Raw genomic sequence first — 17,649 nt, 5'->3', positions numbered from 1 at the left:
AGTGCAGTCCACCAATGGATCAGTGGATCCCATGCCCATTCCAAACTGGGGGCTTACAAGCTAGAGCTGTGGGGCCAGGCCTTGTTAGGGCCTGCCTTGGGGGTGAGGCTCTCTGCCTGGCATCCTAGAAGGACTGAACAGGAGCTCCCTCGAGGCTTCATCGTCCATCCCTTGGGTCTCCCGGGGTCTGGGGCAGAGAAAGTGCACAGCGATGACTTTTCCTGGTGTGAGTGCAGAGGGTGCAGCCAGGGACAGGCCACACAGGGTGGAGTGGGCCCCCCTCCCAACCTCAAAAATCTCATGGGGGATGGATCCTTCTCAGCTTTAGAAGGGGTAGTGAAATCAGATGAGAAGAGGGGGTTGGAGGTTCTTGGGTCTGGAGGGAGAACTTTGCTGAGCTTTGAGGGAGCGTGGGCAGTGCTGCGCTAGAGGGGTAGCAATGGCGGGAGGAGGGAAGGTCTGCACCTGAATGAACGAATGAATGAACGAAGTAGCTTATCTTTAGTCCGCTGTTAACCAGAGTCTCAGGGTTGGAAAATCCACCCTCCTCTTGCGGAGTGAAAAAGTTTCCTAGTTCGTTTTCGTCTTCTGACTTGTTACAGCGTGAATTATGAGATTTAGGTGCCCGCTCCATGAGCAGGTGGGCTTCTCCAGCTGGGAGAATCAGGCCGGCCTTGTTGATCGCAGTGTCCCCAGAATTCAGCGAGTGCTGGCGCGGTGCTCGGGTCTGGGGACGTGTGGTCCCACCCCTCGGGCAAGGTCCCGCCCAGTCCCCGCCCCTCCTGTCCCGCCTCGCCCTGTCTGCGGACAGACTCCGCGGCGCCTCCCGGCTCGGCCTCCGCCTCCCGGCGCCCAGGCGGGCGGAGTTGCGGGGGAGGGGCGGGATGTTTTGGGAGGCGGGGGTCCCGATGACGGCATCGGAGCGCGCCGCGCTGGGGCTCGGAGCCTGACTGCTCCGGGGGAACTGCGCTGACACCCAAGCAGGTGGGTGCGGGCCCGGGAGGGGGTGGAGGTCGAGAGCTGGGATGGGTGGGGGGAGGCGCGCGCTCGCCCCCTCCGTGCGCAGGCCTGGGCCGGGTGGCACGGGGAGCCGGGACGCCTGGGGAGCCCTGACCCGGCACGAGGAGCCCCCATCCTTGCTTACCAGCTTCCTGGAGGCCCCTCCCTGGGCGGCCGGGAGTCCCCCCACCTTCTAAGTCGGGGGCCTGAGTCCGGCGTCCCGGGCCTGGGCAGGAGGAGTGAGCTGCGAGGGTCGGGGCCGCATTTGTAATCACTTCTCCAAACTTCCCGGGAGCTCCTGTCGCGTGTCCGCAGCCTCCGGCTCCTGATCCCCTACCCGGGCGCCCGGCCGCACCGGTGGAGTTGTCCGGGCGCCTTCGGTGCGCGGAAAAGCCGGACCGCCCGGGCCTGAAAAAGTTCGGGGTGAGCGGTGCGCGAAGGCGCCCACAGTATTGCGCGGCACTTACCGCTGTGTGCCCAAGGCCGGGACTCAGCAGGGACTGAATGAATGAACGAACGAACGAACGAACCGTTACATGTGCTGAGAGAAGTTAAATAGAAATAACTGCTGTGGGCTCCGGGGGTAGAGGGTCGTCAGGACTGCGATAAGAGGAGGGAGGAGGGGGGAGTTCCTTGGGTGAAGATTATTCATCACTATTGGGTAGCTAGTAAGCGTCAGACCTGTGATGGGACTGGAGATACAGCACGAAGGGGCAGGGGGGTCCCTGCCTCCCAGCTCCTAGTCTGAGAGGTGGGGGGAGACCAGCGGGTCATCTGGCAATTGCAACAGAATGGTCAGTGGCTGATGGGAGCAGCACTCCCAGAGTGTGTGTGTGTGTGATGGGAGCAGCTCTCCCAAAGTCTGTGTGTGTGTGATGGGAGCAGCACTCCCAGAGTGTGTGTGTGTGTGTGTGTGTGTTCTAAGAGATGGGGTCACAGGAGAAAGGCAGCTGGAACAGAGAAGCCTTTGAGTGTCAAGTGGAGAAGTTAGGGCCTGATTTTGCCAGTGATGGGAGCCATGAAATGTTACTGTGTAGGTCTGCATCATGGCCCTTGCAGCATTTAGGCACCAGGCTGGGGCGTGGAGGATGCTCTGAACTTTGTCCACCCTCCTCTCCTCCCCTCCAAGGTCAGGAGCTGCAGCATTTGGCTCCAGGTCATGGGCGGGATGGGTCCGGCCCTCTGAGTAGAGGGGCTGATGGCAGGGGCCTCTTCCTCTCTCTGCAGGGCCGGGAGCAGGGTCTGGTGCTCCCTCCCTCAACATGGGTCTGGAGGCCCAGAAGCTGCCAGGGGCCGAGGAGGCCCCCGTGAGGGTGGCCCTTCGAGTCCGCCCATTGCTGCCCAAGGAGCTGCTGCATGGGCACCAGAGCTGCCTGAGGGTGGAGCCGGGGCACGACCGTGTCACCCTGGGCCGAGACCGCCACTTCGGCTTCCATGTGGTGCTGGATGAGGACGCTGGGCAGGAGGCTGTGTACCAGGCCTGCGTGCAGCCCCTCCTCGAGGCTTTCTTTGAGGGCTTCAATGCCACCGTCTTTGCCTATGGTCAGACAGGCTCTGGAAAGACGTACACCATGGGGGAGGCCAGTGTGGGTAAGTGACCCTGCTCGAGGCCCCATGCCGATGTTGAGGGCCTCAGTGTCTCCTGAATTTCTGCCCCTGCCCTCTTGCTGCCATTCCCTGTGAAGGTGGGGATGCTGGGGGAGGGAGAGCAGGTTTCCTAGACAGAGCTGCAGCCCAGGGTGGGACCAGCCTTGTCATTGGGCTGGGCAGGGCAGGAAGGAAGGATCCTTGGAGGTGAGTGGCCTTCTCAGCTTCACAGAGATGGGGTCACGCTGTCTGGTTCTGGGGACCTTAGGGGAGGAAGGGCACAGGAAGTTGGCTTGTCTCTGGAGGTTGCCAGGATGGCTGCCAGGGTCAGGAATCCATGTTCTGGTCGGCGTGGTTGGAATGGGGACTGTCCTGGAAGAGACCTGCTCTGGCTGCAGAGCAGGGGAGAGGGCTGGCTCTGTGAGGCTCTGCAGCAGAGTTTTGGGAGAGATGATTTGCTTTGGGCCAATTGAAGGAACTGTCCCCTTTTAAGTAGCACGAACTGCTTTCTCTTAGGTTATAAAAGTGTACTTGTTTGTCATAGAAAATACAGAAAAATACATGCACAAAATAAAACTTACTTGATAATTGCCTTACAGAAACCACTCACCCTGTTAACATTCCAGTTTCTTTCTTTCTTTTTTATTTTTATTTTTTTTTTGTGAGGAAGATTAGCCCTGAGCTAACATCCATTCTAATCCTCCTCTTTTTGCTGAGGAAGACCGGCTCTGAGCTAACATTTATGGCCAATCTTCCTCCTTTTTTTTTCCCCCAAAACCCCAGTAGATAGTTGTATGTCATAGCTGCACATCCTTCTAGTTGCTGTATGTGGGACGCGGCCTCAGCATGGCCGGAGAAGCAGTGTGTCGGTGCGCGCCCGGGATCCGAACCCGGGCCGCCAGTAGCAGAGCGTGTGCACTTAACCGCTAAGCCACGGGGCTGGCCCTCCAGTTTCTTTCTCTGTGAAAATTATTACACTTAAAAAAAAATAGGATTATATTGTATCCATTTTTTTGTATCCTGTTTTATTTTCTTAACAATATATCATGAACATTTCTATCATTAAATATTTTTCAATCTAATTTTTTAATGGCTGCCTGGCATTCCATTGTGAATAGAAGGTAATTTATTTAATCAGATCCCCTATTGGATCTTAGGATGAACGTGTAGGATGTTTGCATTTTTTTGAAGTTATGAGGAAGAGTGCTGCTCTGAACATCCTATTACTTCCTTGGGACAAATTTAGGAGGTCCTTCAGATAACGGAACATAGACTGTAGTAATGAGCTCCTTGTCCTAGGAAATAATCAAGCCAAGGCATGATGATCTGGCAGGGAGGGATGTAGTGGAGGGTAGGCTTATGTCATGAAAGGGGTTGGTTGACCCATGAGAGGTTGCTTCCAACTCTGAAATTCTGTAATTATGCCTGACCATTCTGGAGGATGGCCTGGCTCAAGCTGCCTAGCCCATCCTTCTCTAGACTGGAGCCCTATCCTCCAGCTGCTGGCAGGGCCCTTGTGGCCTTGGGCCATGTCCAGCTGAAGGCACAGTGGCAGGAGGCCCTGCAATGTCTCCCCAGCCTCCCTCCACGAGGATGAGCAGGGCATCATCCCACGGGCCATGGCTGAGGCCTTCAAGCTGATCGATGAGAACGACCTGCTTGACTGTCTTGTGCATGTGTCCTACCTGGAAGTGTACAAGGAGGAGTTCCGAGACCTGCTCGAGGTGGGCACCGCCAGCCGTGACATCCAGCTTCGGGAAGATGACCGCGGGAATGTTGGTGAGGAGATCTTGAGTCCTCCACTGGCAGGGAGTGGGGCATGTGGCTTGAGGAGGCTTCCCCTGCTGAAGGGCGGCTGGCCTGTCTGGGAGGGGTACCACCTAACTGGGAAATCCTTCTGTACCCAGAGTGAGAGGCGCTGAGGCGGGCATGCGGGAAGCTGGAGCCCCTCACGCCCAAACCAGGATGGGCAGGACCCCCTGGGCGTGGGGCAGGGCACATGAGTCAGGAAGAGCTGTGACAGGGTAGTCCTGCCCTGCCTGCTCTCCTGGCTGGTCAGCGTCAGGCTGCCCCTGCCTGTGGCTCACAGCCTTCTGTGCCAGCAGTGCTGTGTGGGGTGAAGGAGGTGGACGTGGAGGGCCTGGACGAGGTGCTGAGCCTCCTGGAAATGGGCAACGCAGCGCGGCACACAGGGGCCACACACCTGAACCACGTCTCCAGCCGCTCACACACGGTCTTCACGGTGACCCTGGAGCAGCGGGGGCGCGCCCCCAGCCGCCTGCCCCGACCCGCCGCGGGCCAGCTGCTCCTCTCCAAGTTCCACTTCGTGGACCTGGCAGGCTCGGAGAGGGTGCTCAAGACGGGCAGCACAGGCGAGCGGCTCAAGGAGAGCATCCAGATCAACAGCAGCCTCCTGGCTCTGGGCAACGTCATCAGCGCCCTGGGTGACCCCCAGCGCCGCGGCAGTTACATCCCCTACCGGGATTCCAAGATCACCCGGTGAGCCCCCCTGATGGCCGGCCGGCCCACGGGAGAAGGGGCCCAGAGAGCCGCTCTTGTCTGTCACGTCTCCTGTTTGGTCTTAGGCTGGGGCTCGGGGAGGCGAGTAGGGGATGGGTTCCCCTCTGGCTTCTGGGGCGCTCTGCCCATGCCACCCGAGGTATCTGGCCCACAGGGCACCAGGCCGACGATCAGGCCCGATGTGGGGTCTAGACTGCCGGCCCCAGCTCGTTGGGGCACCTGACACGCCTCCCCTGGCGTCCTCAGGATCCTCAAAGACTCGCTGGGCGGGAATGCCAAAACGGTGATGATCGCCTGCGTCAGCCCCTCCTCCTCCGACTTCGACGAGACCCTCAACACCCTCAATTACGCCAGCCGCGCCCAGAACATCCGCAACCGCGCCACCGTCAATTGGCGGCCCGAGGCCGAGCGCGCGCCCGAGGAGGCGGCGGCCGGTGCGCGGGGGCCGCCGCGGCACCGCTCAGAGACGCGCATTATCCACCGCGGCCGCCGCGGCCCGGGGCCCACTGCCGCCTCTGCCGCAGCCGCCGCGCGCCTGGGCGCCGAGTGCGCGCGCTACCGGGCCCGCACCGACGCCGCCTACAGCCTCCTGCGCGAGCTGCAGGCCGAGCCTGGGCTGCCCGGCGCCGCCGCCCGCAAGGTGCACGACTGGCTGTGCGCCGTCGAAGGCGAGCGGAGCGCCCTGAGCTCCGCCTCCGGGCCCGACAGCGGCATTGAGAGCGCCTCCGCCGAGGAGCAGGCCGCGCAGGCGCCCGGCGCGCGAAAGGTGGCCAAGGGCCAGGTGTGGCCCCGGGAAGCGGAGGGGAAGGGGAAGGAAGAAGGTCTTCGCACAGCCAGCTGTGCCCCTGCCCACTAGCAGAGCCTATTTGGGATTCAGAGGCACTTCTGATGACCTTGGTCACTTTCCTTAACCTCAGCACGCCTCAGGGTTTCCATCTGTAAAAGAGGGAGAACATCGGTATCTACCTCTTGGGGATGTCGTGAAGGCTGAAGGTGTAATGAGTGCCCAGCACACTGGTCAAAGCTCAGAGAGTTGTTCCTAATAACGGTGGTGATATTATTGTTAATAAAAACAGGATTAATAATTAGATGGCCCAAATGGCTTGCAGAGGGCGCCACATGCCAGGTGGGGTGTGGAGCCCCCATTGCAGGGCTAGGGGAACTCCTGGCCGGGCAGAGAGAGGGCCAGGGTGTCCCAGGGACAGGCAGTCTGGTCCCGCCGGCTCCTGGCCCTGAAGCCTCTCCTTGCCCCATAGGAAGATGAGGGGGCGCTGCAGCTGCTGGGCCTGCAGAGCCAGGTGGCCCGCCTGGAGGAGGAGAACAGAGATTTTCTGGCTGCGCTGGAGGACGCCATGGAGCAGTACAAACTGCAGGTGGGGCCACCCCCTTCCATAGTGCAGGGGATGCTTCCTTGAGGAGGTGAAACTGAGTTGAGTTTCCCAGGATTAGAGAAAGTTAGCCTTCGAGGGGTTCTGATAGGGTGGGTAGAGGTTGGGGAATGTACAACGTGAGCAAAGGTGTGGAGGTGAGGAACAGAATGGTGCGGGTGGGTGTGCGGGATGGTCATGCCTGTAGATGAGAGGTGGGACTGGAGGGGCAGCAGGGTGGGACGCTGGAGCCAGGTTCTTCCTTTTGTCACGAGGTAACTAGGTCGGTGTTACTCCTGGCGCCCTCTGGTGGCAGTGATTGGCATGGACGTGGCGGACTGGCGTGGAGGGAGAGGACGCGGCAGGGTGGAGTGAGAGCTTGAGCCTGAACTAGTGCAGGATGTGTGTGTGTGTTGGGGGCGGGAGGGCAAGAGGTCTCAGAGGTATTTGGCCTCCTCAGTTTTAGCCCAGAGAGGGTGGGGTGGCCTCACACCTGTTCTTGTTTCCTGCACTTCTGCCTGTCAGCATCCCTGCACCCGCACCCCAGCATCTGCATCCTCCCTTGCACCTGGACCATGTCTTGCAGAGCGACCGTCTGCGTGAGCAGCAGGAGGAGATGGCGGAGCTGCGGCTGCGGCTAGAGCTGGTGCGCCCTGGCTGGGGAGCCCCAGGGCTCCTGCAGGGCGTGCCTCCTGGGTCCTTTGTGCCCCGGCCTCACACAGCCCCCCTGGGGGCTGCCCACACCCGTGTACTGGGCATGGTGCCCCCTGCCTGCCTTCCTGAAGATCAGGTTGGCCCTGAGAATTGGGGAGAGGTGAGGAGGTGGCAAGGATGGGTGGCTGCTGGGTCTGCTGGACTGGGCAGGCTCGGGCAGGGGCAGGGCAATGCTGGGGAATGTGTTCCTCACCCATGCTTTCATGGGACCGGCTGTGTGATGCCCCTTTCTGGTGTCCCTGGAGGAAGCGCCAAGATTTGGGTGACTCTGTAGGGTCTCTCAGAAGGGTCTGGTGCCATTGGGCATCCCTGGGGTAGCTGGAGATTGCCTGCAGTGAGAAGGTTACAGAGGGGGTTCTGGCTTCCAGCACCACATGGGAAGCTTGCACGCTTCCAGAGACCGGGAGCTTCTCACCTCTGAGGCCACTCCCCCGTCTTTGGATGCCTGTCTTTGAAAGTTCACTTTCCCATGAGCCCTCATCGTCGCCCTGAGCCTGGTCTCCTGCTTCTGGTTCTGTCACTTGGGGCCTTTTGGGCAATGGCTGCTCCTGCGTCTATTTGAAAGCTCTGAGCTAGCTCAGCTCTAAGTCCCGAGGGCCTGAGGAGCGGGAGGCCGTGGGTTTGGCACACGTCTCTTATGCACACGCCACTCTGGCAGAGCGTTGTTGGTGAGATTCGAGTTGGGTGCAGATGACCTGTATACAAGACAGAGGGCAGGTTGTCCCCTGAGGGGAACCAGGTGCTGTGGGAGCCAGAGCGGGGGTGGGGGGGGAAGAGGAAGCCCTGCTCTGACTTGAGACTGGAAAGGCTGCCCAGAGGTGCTGTTTGAGCTAGTTCTTGAAGGTCAGGTCGGCCTTGAGAAGGTAGAGGTGTGAGAAGGGCATGCAAGGCAGGGCAGAGGGAGGAGCGAGGACTTGGTGATGGGAAATGGCGGATGGGGGATACCCCAGAAGCTTCCTGTCCTGAGACGCTGCCACTCCTCTAGCAGGTGACAAATGGCAGGGAATCTGGAGCCAAGTTGCTGGCGGAGGTAGACATGCTGGGAAGTGGCTCTTCAGCTGCCTCAGAGGAGGAGGAGGAGAAAGCAGAGGAGGAGGACCTGGCGCGGCGGACCCCGCACCTGCGCAGGTGAGTGGGACCCGCTGCCGACCTGACAAGGACCGGCTCAGGGCCTGGGCTGGGCCAGAGGAAGATCCTGCTGTGGTCGCAGGGTGCTCTCTCCTACATTGCCCTGGTCAGCCCTTGGGGGAGAGCGGTCAGGGGCTGTGGATCTGAACCAAGAGTTCTCGCGGAGGGTGGGAGGTATGCTGCGGGGTGGGCCCAGGCCTCCTGGTTCTCAGCCTCCCAGGCGGCCCTTGGTGCCCCCAGCTGCCCTGTCTCCCCTGAGCTTGGCCCCTAGCCTCAGAGTTCTGCCAGACTGACACCCCGGGGTTGCACTGCCTCCTGCTTCTGCCCTCCAGAAACAGGATCAGCAAGTGGAGCCAGAGGACAGGGGCCCACCCGGGGAGTCCACCTGACAGGAAGGGTCCAGAGCTTCGCCTGGAGGAGCTGGGTGCAGCAATCCCGGGGCCCAGAGGTGAGCTGGTTGGGCACAGAGCGGGCCCTGAGCCCTTCTTCCCTCCATGGTCCTGAATTGGCCACCCTAGACAGTCCACACATCATCCCTGGCCACCCCTGCCTGGGGCATGCCTCTCCTCACCCTTCCTCGGCCTCCCCCACTCTCAGCTGGGGAGCAGCCTTGACAGTCGGCCTGTTACAGCAGTTGGTGGAAGCAAGGCCCAGGCTCGGCGCTGCCAGGCCCCTGCTGCCATGGCCTCTGAGTGGCGGCTGGCCCAAGCCCAGCAGAAGATCCGGGAGCTGGCCATCAACATCCGCATGAAGGAGGAGCTCATTGGCGAGCTGGTCCGCACAGGTGAGGGGGCGGGCATTGGGGTGGGCCTTCCACCTGAGGGTGGTTAGAAGCAGGGGGCTGGGCCGGCCCCATGGCTTAGCGGTTAAGTGCGTGCACTCTACTGCTGGCGGCCCGGGTTCGGATCCCGGGCACACACCGACGCACCACTTCTCCGGCCATGCTGAGGCCACATCCCACATACAGCAACTAGAAGGATGTGCAGCTATGACATACAACTATCTACTGGGGCTTTGGGGGAAAAAATAAATAAATAAAAATTAAAAAAAAATAAAAAGAAGCAGGGGGCAGATGGCCTAGGTTTGATACCCAGCTCAGCCTCTTACAGCTGTATGACCTTGCGCGAGTAGGATAACTTCTCTAAGCCTCCGTTTTCTCATCTCTAAAATGAAGATAGTAATTGTACCTGCGTCCTAGGGGTGTCGTGAGGATGAAATGAGTTAATTCAGGAAAAGTGCTTACAATAGCTCTCAGGAAGCATTACCTGTTATTATTATTTATCAATGCCTGCTGTATCACGCACTGTGCTGGGCATAGAATCTCTCGATCCTGAGGAGCATGCAGTGTCCCCACATCCTGCCACATCTACTGCTGGTGATATGGGTGGAGGGGCAGGGGGTGATTTTATGAGGTGACCAGTTGAGCCTTTTCATTTTTATAGTTATCAATTTGTTTATTATAAAATGCGTTATGACAATTTTCATGCCATAGACATATGAGAAGAAAAGAGACTAGTGCAGTGTGTCCCTGTATACCCATCACCCAGCTTTAGCATTTATCCAGATTTTCCCACATTTGGTTCCTCTCCCTTTTTTCATTGCTGAAATATGTTGAAGCAAATATCAGGCATCATGTCACTTCGTCCCTACACCTTTCAGTATGCCTCTTTTTGGACATTTTAACCAAAATGCCATTAGCACATCTAAGAAAACTAGTGTCACCTCAATGCTCTGAGCATCCGCGGGTCCCTGCGATTATTCCACAATGTCCGTGTGGAGCTCGTTTGCTTGAATCAGGCTCCAGGCTTGTTCCCCGCACTGCACTTGCTTGTGAGGACTCTGATGTCCCCCTTCTCTCACCTCTGCACAGCCAGCCTGTGGAATGTTTCAAACCCCAAATGTTCTGGCTTTGTCTGTTTGCTTCCTTGTGGTGTCATTTCACTTGTTGCTCTGTCCTCCATACTTCCTGCAAATCAAAGTTAGTTCTAGAGGCTTAATTATATGTAGGCTCAAGTTATGTACTTATTTTAGCATGTATTAGGTAAAAATAAAACTAGGTAACCCATAATTTCCCTGGGTCACTGCTGTGGACGAGGCTAATTTAAAAAGTGAGTTGATTTAAAGAAAAATATGAAGTAAATTATGGTACTAGTGGTACAAAGGTTGGCAAAACCTGTGTCGGTGTCCATGGCTGACAGAGGGCTGGTAAACCTCCCAGGGGAGTGAACAGATGGTCCTCCGGGGGAAAGGGGCTGCCTGTGCTGACGCGGCCCCCCTTCCTTCCAGGGAAGGCAGCCCAGGCCCTGAACCGCCAGCACAGCCAGCGCATCCGGGAGCTGGAGCAGGAGGCAGAACGGGTGCGGGCCGAGCTGAGCGAAGGCCAGAGGCAGCTGCGGGAGCTTGAGGGCAAGGAGCCCCAGGACGCTGGTGAGCGGTCCCAGCTCCAGGAGTTCCGCAAGAGGGTCGCTGCCGCCCAGAGCCAGGTGCAGGTCAGTGTCAGGACCCCGGGGGTGGCAGCCGTGGCCTCCCAAGCTGGGGTCCTGGTATCAAGCTCCCTGTGGAAGCTGGTGCCCCAGCCCCTGGCTGGTGGTGCTGATGCCCTCCTGGCCTCCCAGGGTGAGGCTGGTAGTATGTGGAAGCTGCCAGTACTGGGGCTCAGCTCAGCTTTAAACGTGGCAGAGGCAGGGAGGCGGGACCTGCCCGAAGACCATCCAGGAAACCAATGAGAGGGTGAGGGGTGGGCATCAGAAGAAAATCAACCCTTCCTTATGCAGGCCCCCCCCCCCACACAATCCATGTGTCTACCCTTCCAGCTCTCCATTCCCTTGCCTCTCCATCCTGTCTTCCCTCTGTCTGCCCATCAGTCCATGTGTCCATCTAATCCATTTGTTTATCCTTTTATCAGCTGATGTGACCAACTGTCCATTTATCCATCTATCCATTCGTCTTTCTGTTCCCTTTTATTGATTCATACATTTTTCTGGCCATTGTATTTTTCACATTTATATGATCCCATCCATTTGTCTGTCCACCCACCCTTCCATTCATCCATCATTGCAGCTGTCCATCCATCTTTCATTCCTTCTTTCCCCAGTTCAGGTGTCCAAGAGACAATTCAGTAGAGTGGTTGAGAGCGTGGGCTCTGGAGCCTGACTGCTTGGGTTTGAATCCCAGCTCTGCTATTTGCTAGCTGTGTGTTCTTGGTCAAGTTTCCTAACCTCTCTGTGCCTCAGTTTCCTAATCTGTAAAGTAGAGATAATAATAATCATACCATTTCATAGGATTGTTAGGATCATTTAATACACAGCATTTGCTAGAATTCCTGGTACGTAGTAAATGTCATACTACCTCCCATTATTAGAGTTTCGTTATTATTATTAATCCTTTATCCACCCACCTGTTTTCCCTTCTGTCTGTCCCTCTATCCCTTCATCCGTCCTTGGTCCTGCCCGCCCTTGTTGAGTGCCATTGCACTGTGCCAGGCTCGAGGCAGCCCCCGTGCGTGGCCCAGCAGAGCTGTGTTGGTCCCAGGTGCTGAAGGAGAAGAAGCAGGCGACGGAGCGGCTGGTGTCGCTGTCTGCCCAGAGCGAGAAGCGGCTGCAGGAGCTCGAGAGGAACGTGCAGCTCATGCGGCAGCAGCAGGGGCGGCTGCAGAGGCGGCTTCGAGAGGAGACGGAGCAGAAGCGGCGCCTGGAGACAGAGATGAGCAAGCGGCAGCACCGCGTCAAGGTTGGCTCTTGGCTGGGGCGGTGGGGGGCGCCTGTGCCCAGGCCTGGAGGCCGAGTCGGGGGCACAGCCAGGGGGCCCAGGCAGGCTCTGTCCCTGCCCCCCTGCTCACAGTCATGTGACCCTATAGAGCAGGTCACTTGGCCTCTCTGAGTTTGTTTTTTCACCTGAAAATGAGGAGAGTTATAGGAAATTCAAGGCTAGGGTGAGAATTCAGTGAGATGAACCATATAAGGCGACTGGCAGCTTATAGGAACTAGATAAGGGTTTGCTTCTGTTTGCTGGTCCCAGCGAGACTCGAGGGTGGTGAGGCTGGGGAACGCTGCACAGGGCTCTCTCGGGAGGAGGCAGGCACCCCTGTGGGCTCTGGTAAGATGCTGGCACAACAAATGGCCCTGCCCACTGAGCTGCTCACCCTGCGCATCCCCAGGAGCTGGAGCTGAAGCACGAGCAGCAGCAGAAGATCCTGAAGATCAAGACAGAAGAGATTGCGGCATTCCAGAGGAAGCGGCGCAGCGGCAGCAACGGCTCTGTCGTCAGCCTGGAGCAGCAGCAGGTGGGGCTGGGCTGAGCCTGCACCCCAGGAGCACCCACAGCCTGGCTGGGCAGCCCTGGCTAGCTGCCAGGGTCCCCTGGGGGTCAGCTGGTGGGTACACCATTCTCCCCATCTGACCTGGGGTGGTGGCCCACAGAGCCAGAGGTGTGAGCTGATTCCCTCCCCCACTTTCCCTCAGAAGATCGAGGAGCAGAAGAAGTGGCTGGACCAGGAGATGGAGAAGGTCCTGCAGCAGCGGCGGGCCCTGGAGGAGCTGGGGGAGGAGCTCCACAAGCGGGAGGCCATCCTGGCCAAGAAAGAGGCCCTGATGCAGGAGAAGACAGGGCTGGAGAGCAAGCGCCTGCGGTCCAGCCAGGTGAGGTCCCGCCAGGGGAGAGCCTGCCAGCTGAGTTTCTGCTAGGTGAGGTCCTGCCAGGTGAGATTCCATCCGGTGAGGGCCGTCCAAGTGAAGTCTAGCCAAGTGAGGTCCCTCCAGGTGCTAACCCTGCCAGGTGAGTTCCTACCAGGTAAGGTCTAGACAGGTGAGGTTCTTCTGGGTGATGTCCCTGCCAGGTAAGTTCCAGCCAGGTCAAGCTCTGTCCTACTGGGCTATATCCTTTCAAGAACTCTAGGGCCTTAGGATGTTTATGACACGAGTTCTGATGTGGGGGTAAAAGAACCTCTCCAAGTATCCATCCTATAATTCATTTCACCCATAACCACCTGCTCTGGGAGTGCACAGGCCGAACAAGGAACAGCAGGTATAGAACGGTGGTATGGCCAAAGAGAGAGTCTTCACTGGCATTAGAGGCAGACAGACCTGGGCACACGGACCTGGTCCCACCCAGCTCCACCTGGCTCTTGAGTAGGAAGCTGCTGAGCCACAATTTCCTCCTCTGTCAAATAGAATCATAATGTTGCCGTGAGGATTGTAGGGGTATGTCAAACACAAAACCCAGAGCGTGTTCCAGGAGCAGGTGCTCAGGTGCAGTCCACAGGGTTCCAGCCCCACTCCTGCCCCCATGGAGCACTCTGAAGTCCAGGAGGTTCAGGGTGCTGCTGGATTATCTGTAACTTCGCCATTAGAGCCCTCACTTGCTCCCATATCAGACTCCCGGAAGGGCCTTCAGGGTTCGCCCACTAATTTCCCATGATTCCTATCACAAACTCTACAGTCAAGTCATCTAAGGACAGGCCAGCACCCCCCTGCTGTGCCTTTGCCTGTGTCGTCCCCTTCTTGTCAGGAGTGCCTTTTCCTCTGCTTGTCTGTATCCCCCTTCCGGGCCATCGCTGGGGGCCCCTCCTCAGGGGCTCTGGTCCCATCAGCCCCCACTGCCTGAGACTCCATGGAACCGAGAGTCAGGCCTCCCCGCTGAGCAGCACTCCTGGATTGTAGGATGCTTGAGGGAAGGGCCTGCGGCCTCCTTAGCATCTGATGGCTGGGCTGGGCCATTTCTGTCACCCCTGTGAGGATGGCGCCTGCTCCTTCCCTAATCTCTGGCGGTGCTGTCCCAGGCCCTCACCGAGGACATTGTGCGCGTGTCCAGCCGGCTGGAACACCTGGAGAAGGAGCTCTCCGAGAAGAGCGGGCAGCTGCGGCAGGGCAGTGCCCAGAGCCAGCAGCAGATCCGTGGGGAGATTGACACTCTGCGCCAGGAGAAGGACTTGCTGCTGAAGCAGCGCCTGGAGATCGATGGCAAGCTGAGGCAGGGCAGCCTGCTGTCGCCCGAGGTACGCCCTGTGGGCTAGCCACCTGGCCTGGCCCTGGGCTTCCATCGTCCGTCTGTCTCTCTGCTCCTCAGCCTCCTGGCTCTGGCTCTGTGCCAGGTACTGGGCCTTGCTGCTCTTGGAGTTCCTCCTGTGTGTTCGCCCACAAAGGTGGGGTGGGGGCTGGGGAGCATGCTGGACTGGCCCTTTTGCCCCTATGTTTGCCCCCTTGTCTGGGACACATGGGCTGGGCCTTGTCGCCCTCTCATTCCCTTCCAGCTGGAGTCTGGCTCATTCTGCGTCATGTGCCGCATCGACCGCATGCTCACACAGCTCAGCTGCCTGTGTGGAATGAGCACAGGCAGCACCTCAGTGTACCTTATGGCCACATTTTTGCCTTCCCTGAGCAGCAGAGAGAGCCTGTGTTAAGATAGCTGACCCCAGCAGACCCTGTGGTCCGCTGGGCAGTCCTGCCATGCCTTCTTTCAGTGTAGGGTACCCTGAGCTTCCTGAGTGTAGATGACTTGAGAGGCCATGCCCTTCAGAAAGCAGTCTCGTGGCAGAGCCCTGGCCTCCCCCCAGGGTTGGGGCTGTGATGGAGGCTTCCGTGTTCCTGCCGTAGTGGGCAGGGGCACCCGTCTTGACGTGCTGACCACATGCTCACGACGAGGGGTCACTTAAAAGCTCAGTTGTGGCTACGTGCCGACTGTCGCATGTCTGCCTAGAACTTCGTTGTTCAGGGAGCGGGCGTTCCACAGTGCAGGAAGCCAGGACTTCCCCTCCACGCATGCCCATGTCCCCGCAGGAGGAGCGGACGCTGTTCCAGCTGGATGAGGCCATCGAGGCCCTGGACGCTGCCATCGAGTACAAGAACGAGGCCATCACGTGCCGCCAGCGGGTGCTGCGGGCCTCAGCCTCCTTGCTGTCCCAGTGCGAGATGAACCTCATGGCCAAGCTCAGCTACCTCTCATCCTCCGAGACCAGAGCCCTGCTCTGCAAGTACTTTGACAAGGTGAATCGCCAGCCCGCGGACCCCCTGCCGCCTCCTTCCGGAACTCATGTTGGGAGGTGTATGATGGCAGCTCCAGAAAATACCGTTTCCTCTCAGGGTGAACAGAATCAGGGCCAACTCCAGTCTCCAGGGCTGCCTCAGACTCTCCTCTTTAAGGCCTATTTTACTTCGTGAAATGAAGACCCAGTCTCCTCCACCTCCCCTGCCGGTCTGACTGGCACCCTCAGGGTGGCCCTGGCCCAGAGCAGTGGTTCTTGATAGGAGTGATTTTGCCCCCCAGGGGACATTTGGCCATGTCTGGAGATACTTTTCTTTGTCACAACAGTAGGGCTAGAGGCCAGAGAGGCTGCTAAACATCCTACAACGCACAGGACAGGCCCCTCCCCTACCACCAGGAATGATCGGGCCCAAAATGTCAGCCATGCTGAGGTTGAGAAATCCTGGCCTCACTGAAATCCCCCAGCTTGAGGCTCCGCTAGCAGCTTAGTAGCATGTGACCAGGACAGAGCTGGAGGCAGGGATGGCAAATCTGATTCATCTTGAGAGCTGACTCTCATCATTTGGAAATTGCTGCCTAGAACACAGTTGAGAAGGTGTCTGAGGCCAAGCCTCAGCAGGAGACCCCGGTTATTTCTTAAGTCATTTGCGATGGGACGGTGGTGGCAAGTCTGCCAGATAGCTGCTGTCCCTGGATGAGGATGACCTGGGCAAAGGGAGCCAGTGCTGGGGGCTGAGCCTGGCTGGGTCTTGGGACAGGTGGTGACACTCCGAGAGGAGCAGCACCAGCAGCAGATTGCCTTCTCGGAGCTGGAGATGCAGCTCGAGGAGCAGCAGAGGCTGGTCTACTGGCTGGAGGTGGCCCTGGAGCGGCAGCGCCTGGAGATGGACCGCCAGCTGACCCTGCAGCAGAAGGAGCACGAGCAGAACATCCAGCTCCTCCTCCAGCAGAGTCGAGGTGAGGCGCCCCTGGCCAGACTCGTGCCCAGGCCCTGGCCTGCCCCCCAGACTGTGGTGGCTGCTGCCTGCCCGCAGCCCCTCACCACCCTCTTCTCTGCCTTGCCCCTCTAGACCACCTTGGTGAAGGGTTAGCAGACAGCAAGAGGCAGTATGAGACCAGGATTCAAGCTCTGGAGAAGGAGCTGGGCCGCCACATGTGGATAAACCAGGAACTGAAACAGAAGCTCAGCAGTTTGAATGCCGCCAGCCAGAGCAGGGGTAATCTCGATCTGCCGTCATCGGGCTGGACTGTGCTTTGCCCTGCCTTGCAGCGTCAGGCTGATTCCCTTGTTCTGGGGAAAGCCCAGAAACCACTGTAACGTCAGTTGCGGTGACTTGTTGGGTCATTTCACACGTTGCTTATTGCACTGGGTGTTGGGAGGCTAGGGCTTCAGGAAGGTGCTGCCACCTCCGTTTCTGACAAGAATGTCATTCTTGGTGACAGGTGGGGAGAAGAGGACCCCGTGCCTGGAGAACAGACAGCCCCCTGGAAATGAAGATGAGCTCCACCCAATGCCTGAGCTTTGGCAGTCCCCACTTGCTGAGGGTGTCCCCCGCGCCCGGGAGGAGATGCGGGACTTGGTCAACGCCCCGTTACCATTGACATGGAAACGCTCGAGCCTGTGTGGCGAGGAGCAGGGTTCTTCTGAGGAGCTGCAGCAGCGGGAGGCCACTGAGTCCCTGGTGGGGCGGGTGCTCCCTGTGGGTGAGGTGGGGCTGCCCTGGAACCTCGGGCCCTTGTCCAAGCCCCGGCGGGAACTGCGGAGAGCCAGCCCAGGGATGATCGACGTCAGGAGAAACCCACTGTAGGCTCCTGGGCAGAGCCGCCTGGAGGGAGAGTCCGAGCCTGCTGAAGGTGCCGGGGCCTGTGTTTGCTTCTGTGAAGGACAGTCCTTACCTCACACTCTCAATCAGGTCCTGATCTTCACACTAATTAGTCAAGATTTGGGCCAAAGCCCAAAAGAACTGGACTCAAAACATTTCTTAAAAAAATATGCAGGTTCCTACCACTCACTTCCTTTAAGCCGTCTAACCCGACTGCCACCTTTTGGCTTGCGTTTCAGGACAATTCTGGTCTCAAGCCTATGTGTATGGGCCATTAGCTTTGGGGCCAGCCAACGTTTGTCACAGAATGGTCAGTGGCACCAGGGTTGTGGTTTGTCACAGAATGGTCAGTGGCACCAGGGTTGTGGTTTAAATGTCTTATGTATGTGAGAGGGACTTGGGAAGCCTAGCATATTTCTAGAATCTTGTAGAAGCATTTTATAATAAACAAGAATAATCTCTTAAGGGACAAATGGGAGTTTTCACTTAGAGTTTGGTTTACAAGACAATAGTAGAAATCAGGTTTAGGAACA

At 58.2% G+C, this 17,649-nt stretch overlaps 1 protein-coding gene across 10 annotated transcripts; it reads left to right on the top strand.

The window, feature by feature from the left end:
* Positions 1-890: 890 nt before the first annotated feature.
* Positions 891-17,101, top strand: KIF7 (kinesin family member 7). 10 transcript variants are annotated; one of them, XM_087428934.1, is made up of 19 exons: positions 891-984; positions 2,227-2,589; positions 4,165-4,365; positions 4,692-5,085; positions 5,353-5,887; positions 6,363-6,479; positions 7,060-7,287; positions 8,173-8,315; positions 8,648-8,763; positions 8,947-9,099; positions 10,602-10,804; positions 11,847-12,044; positions 12,472-12,597; positions 12,776-12,952; positions 14,092-14,307; positions 15,089-15,295; positions 16,052-16,250; positions 16,364-16,510; positions 16,737-17,101. In XM_087428934.1, the coding sequence occupies exons 2-19, from the start codon at positions 2,262-2,264 to the stop codon at positions 17,099-17,101; spliced, it is 4,053 nt and encodes a 1,350-aa protein (XP_087285060.1). In that variant the 5' UTR covers positions 891-984; positions 2,227-2,261. The 10 variants fall into 10 exon arrangements, with proteins under 10 accessions (XP_087285060.1, XP_087285059.1, XP_087285057.1 ...); XM_087428933.1 differs by lacking the exon at positions 891-984 and adding an exon at positions 1,078-1,422; XM_087428931.1 differs by lacking the exon at positions 891-984 and adding an exon at positions 1,676-2,128 and having other exon boundaries at positions 5,353-5,872; positions 8,176-8,315.
* The last annotated feature ends 548 nt before the right edge of the window (positions 17,102-17,649 follow it).

The sequence above is a fragment of the Ceratotherium simum genome, chromosome 3, assembly GCF_057802395.1.
Source record: "Ceratotherium simum simum isolate JZ-2026a chromosome 3, ASM5780239v1, whole genome shotgun sequence".
In the NCBI taxonomy this organism is placed as follows: Eukaryota; Metazoa; Chordata; class Mammalia; order Perissodactyla; family Rhinocerotidae; genus Ceratotherium; species Ceratotherium simum.
The sequence above is the reverse complement of the archived record's forward strand: the minus strand, read 5'-3'. Positions and strand labels throughout refer to the sequence as shown.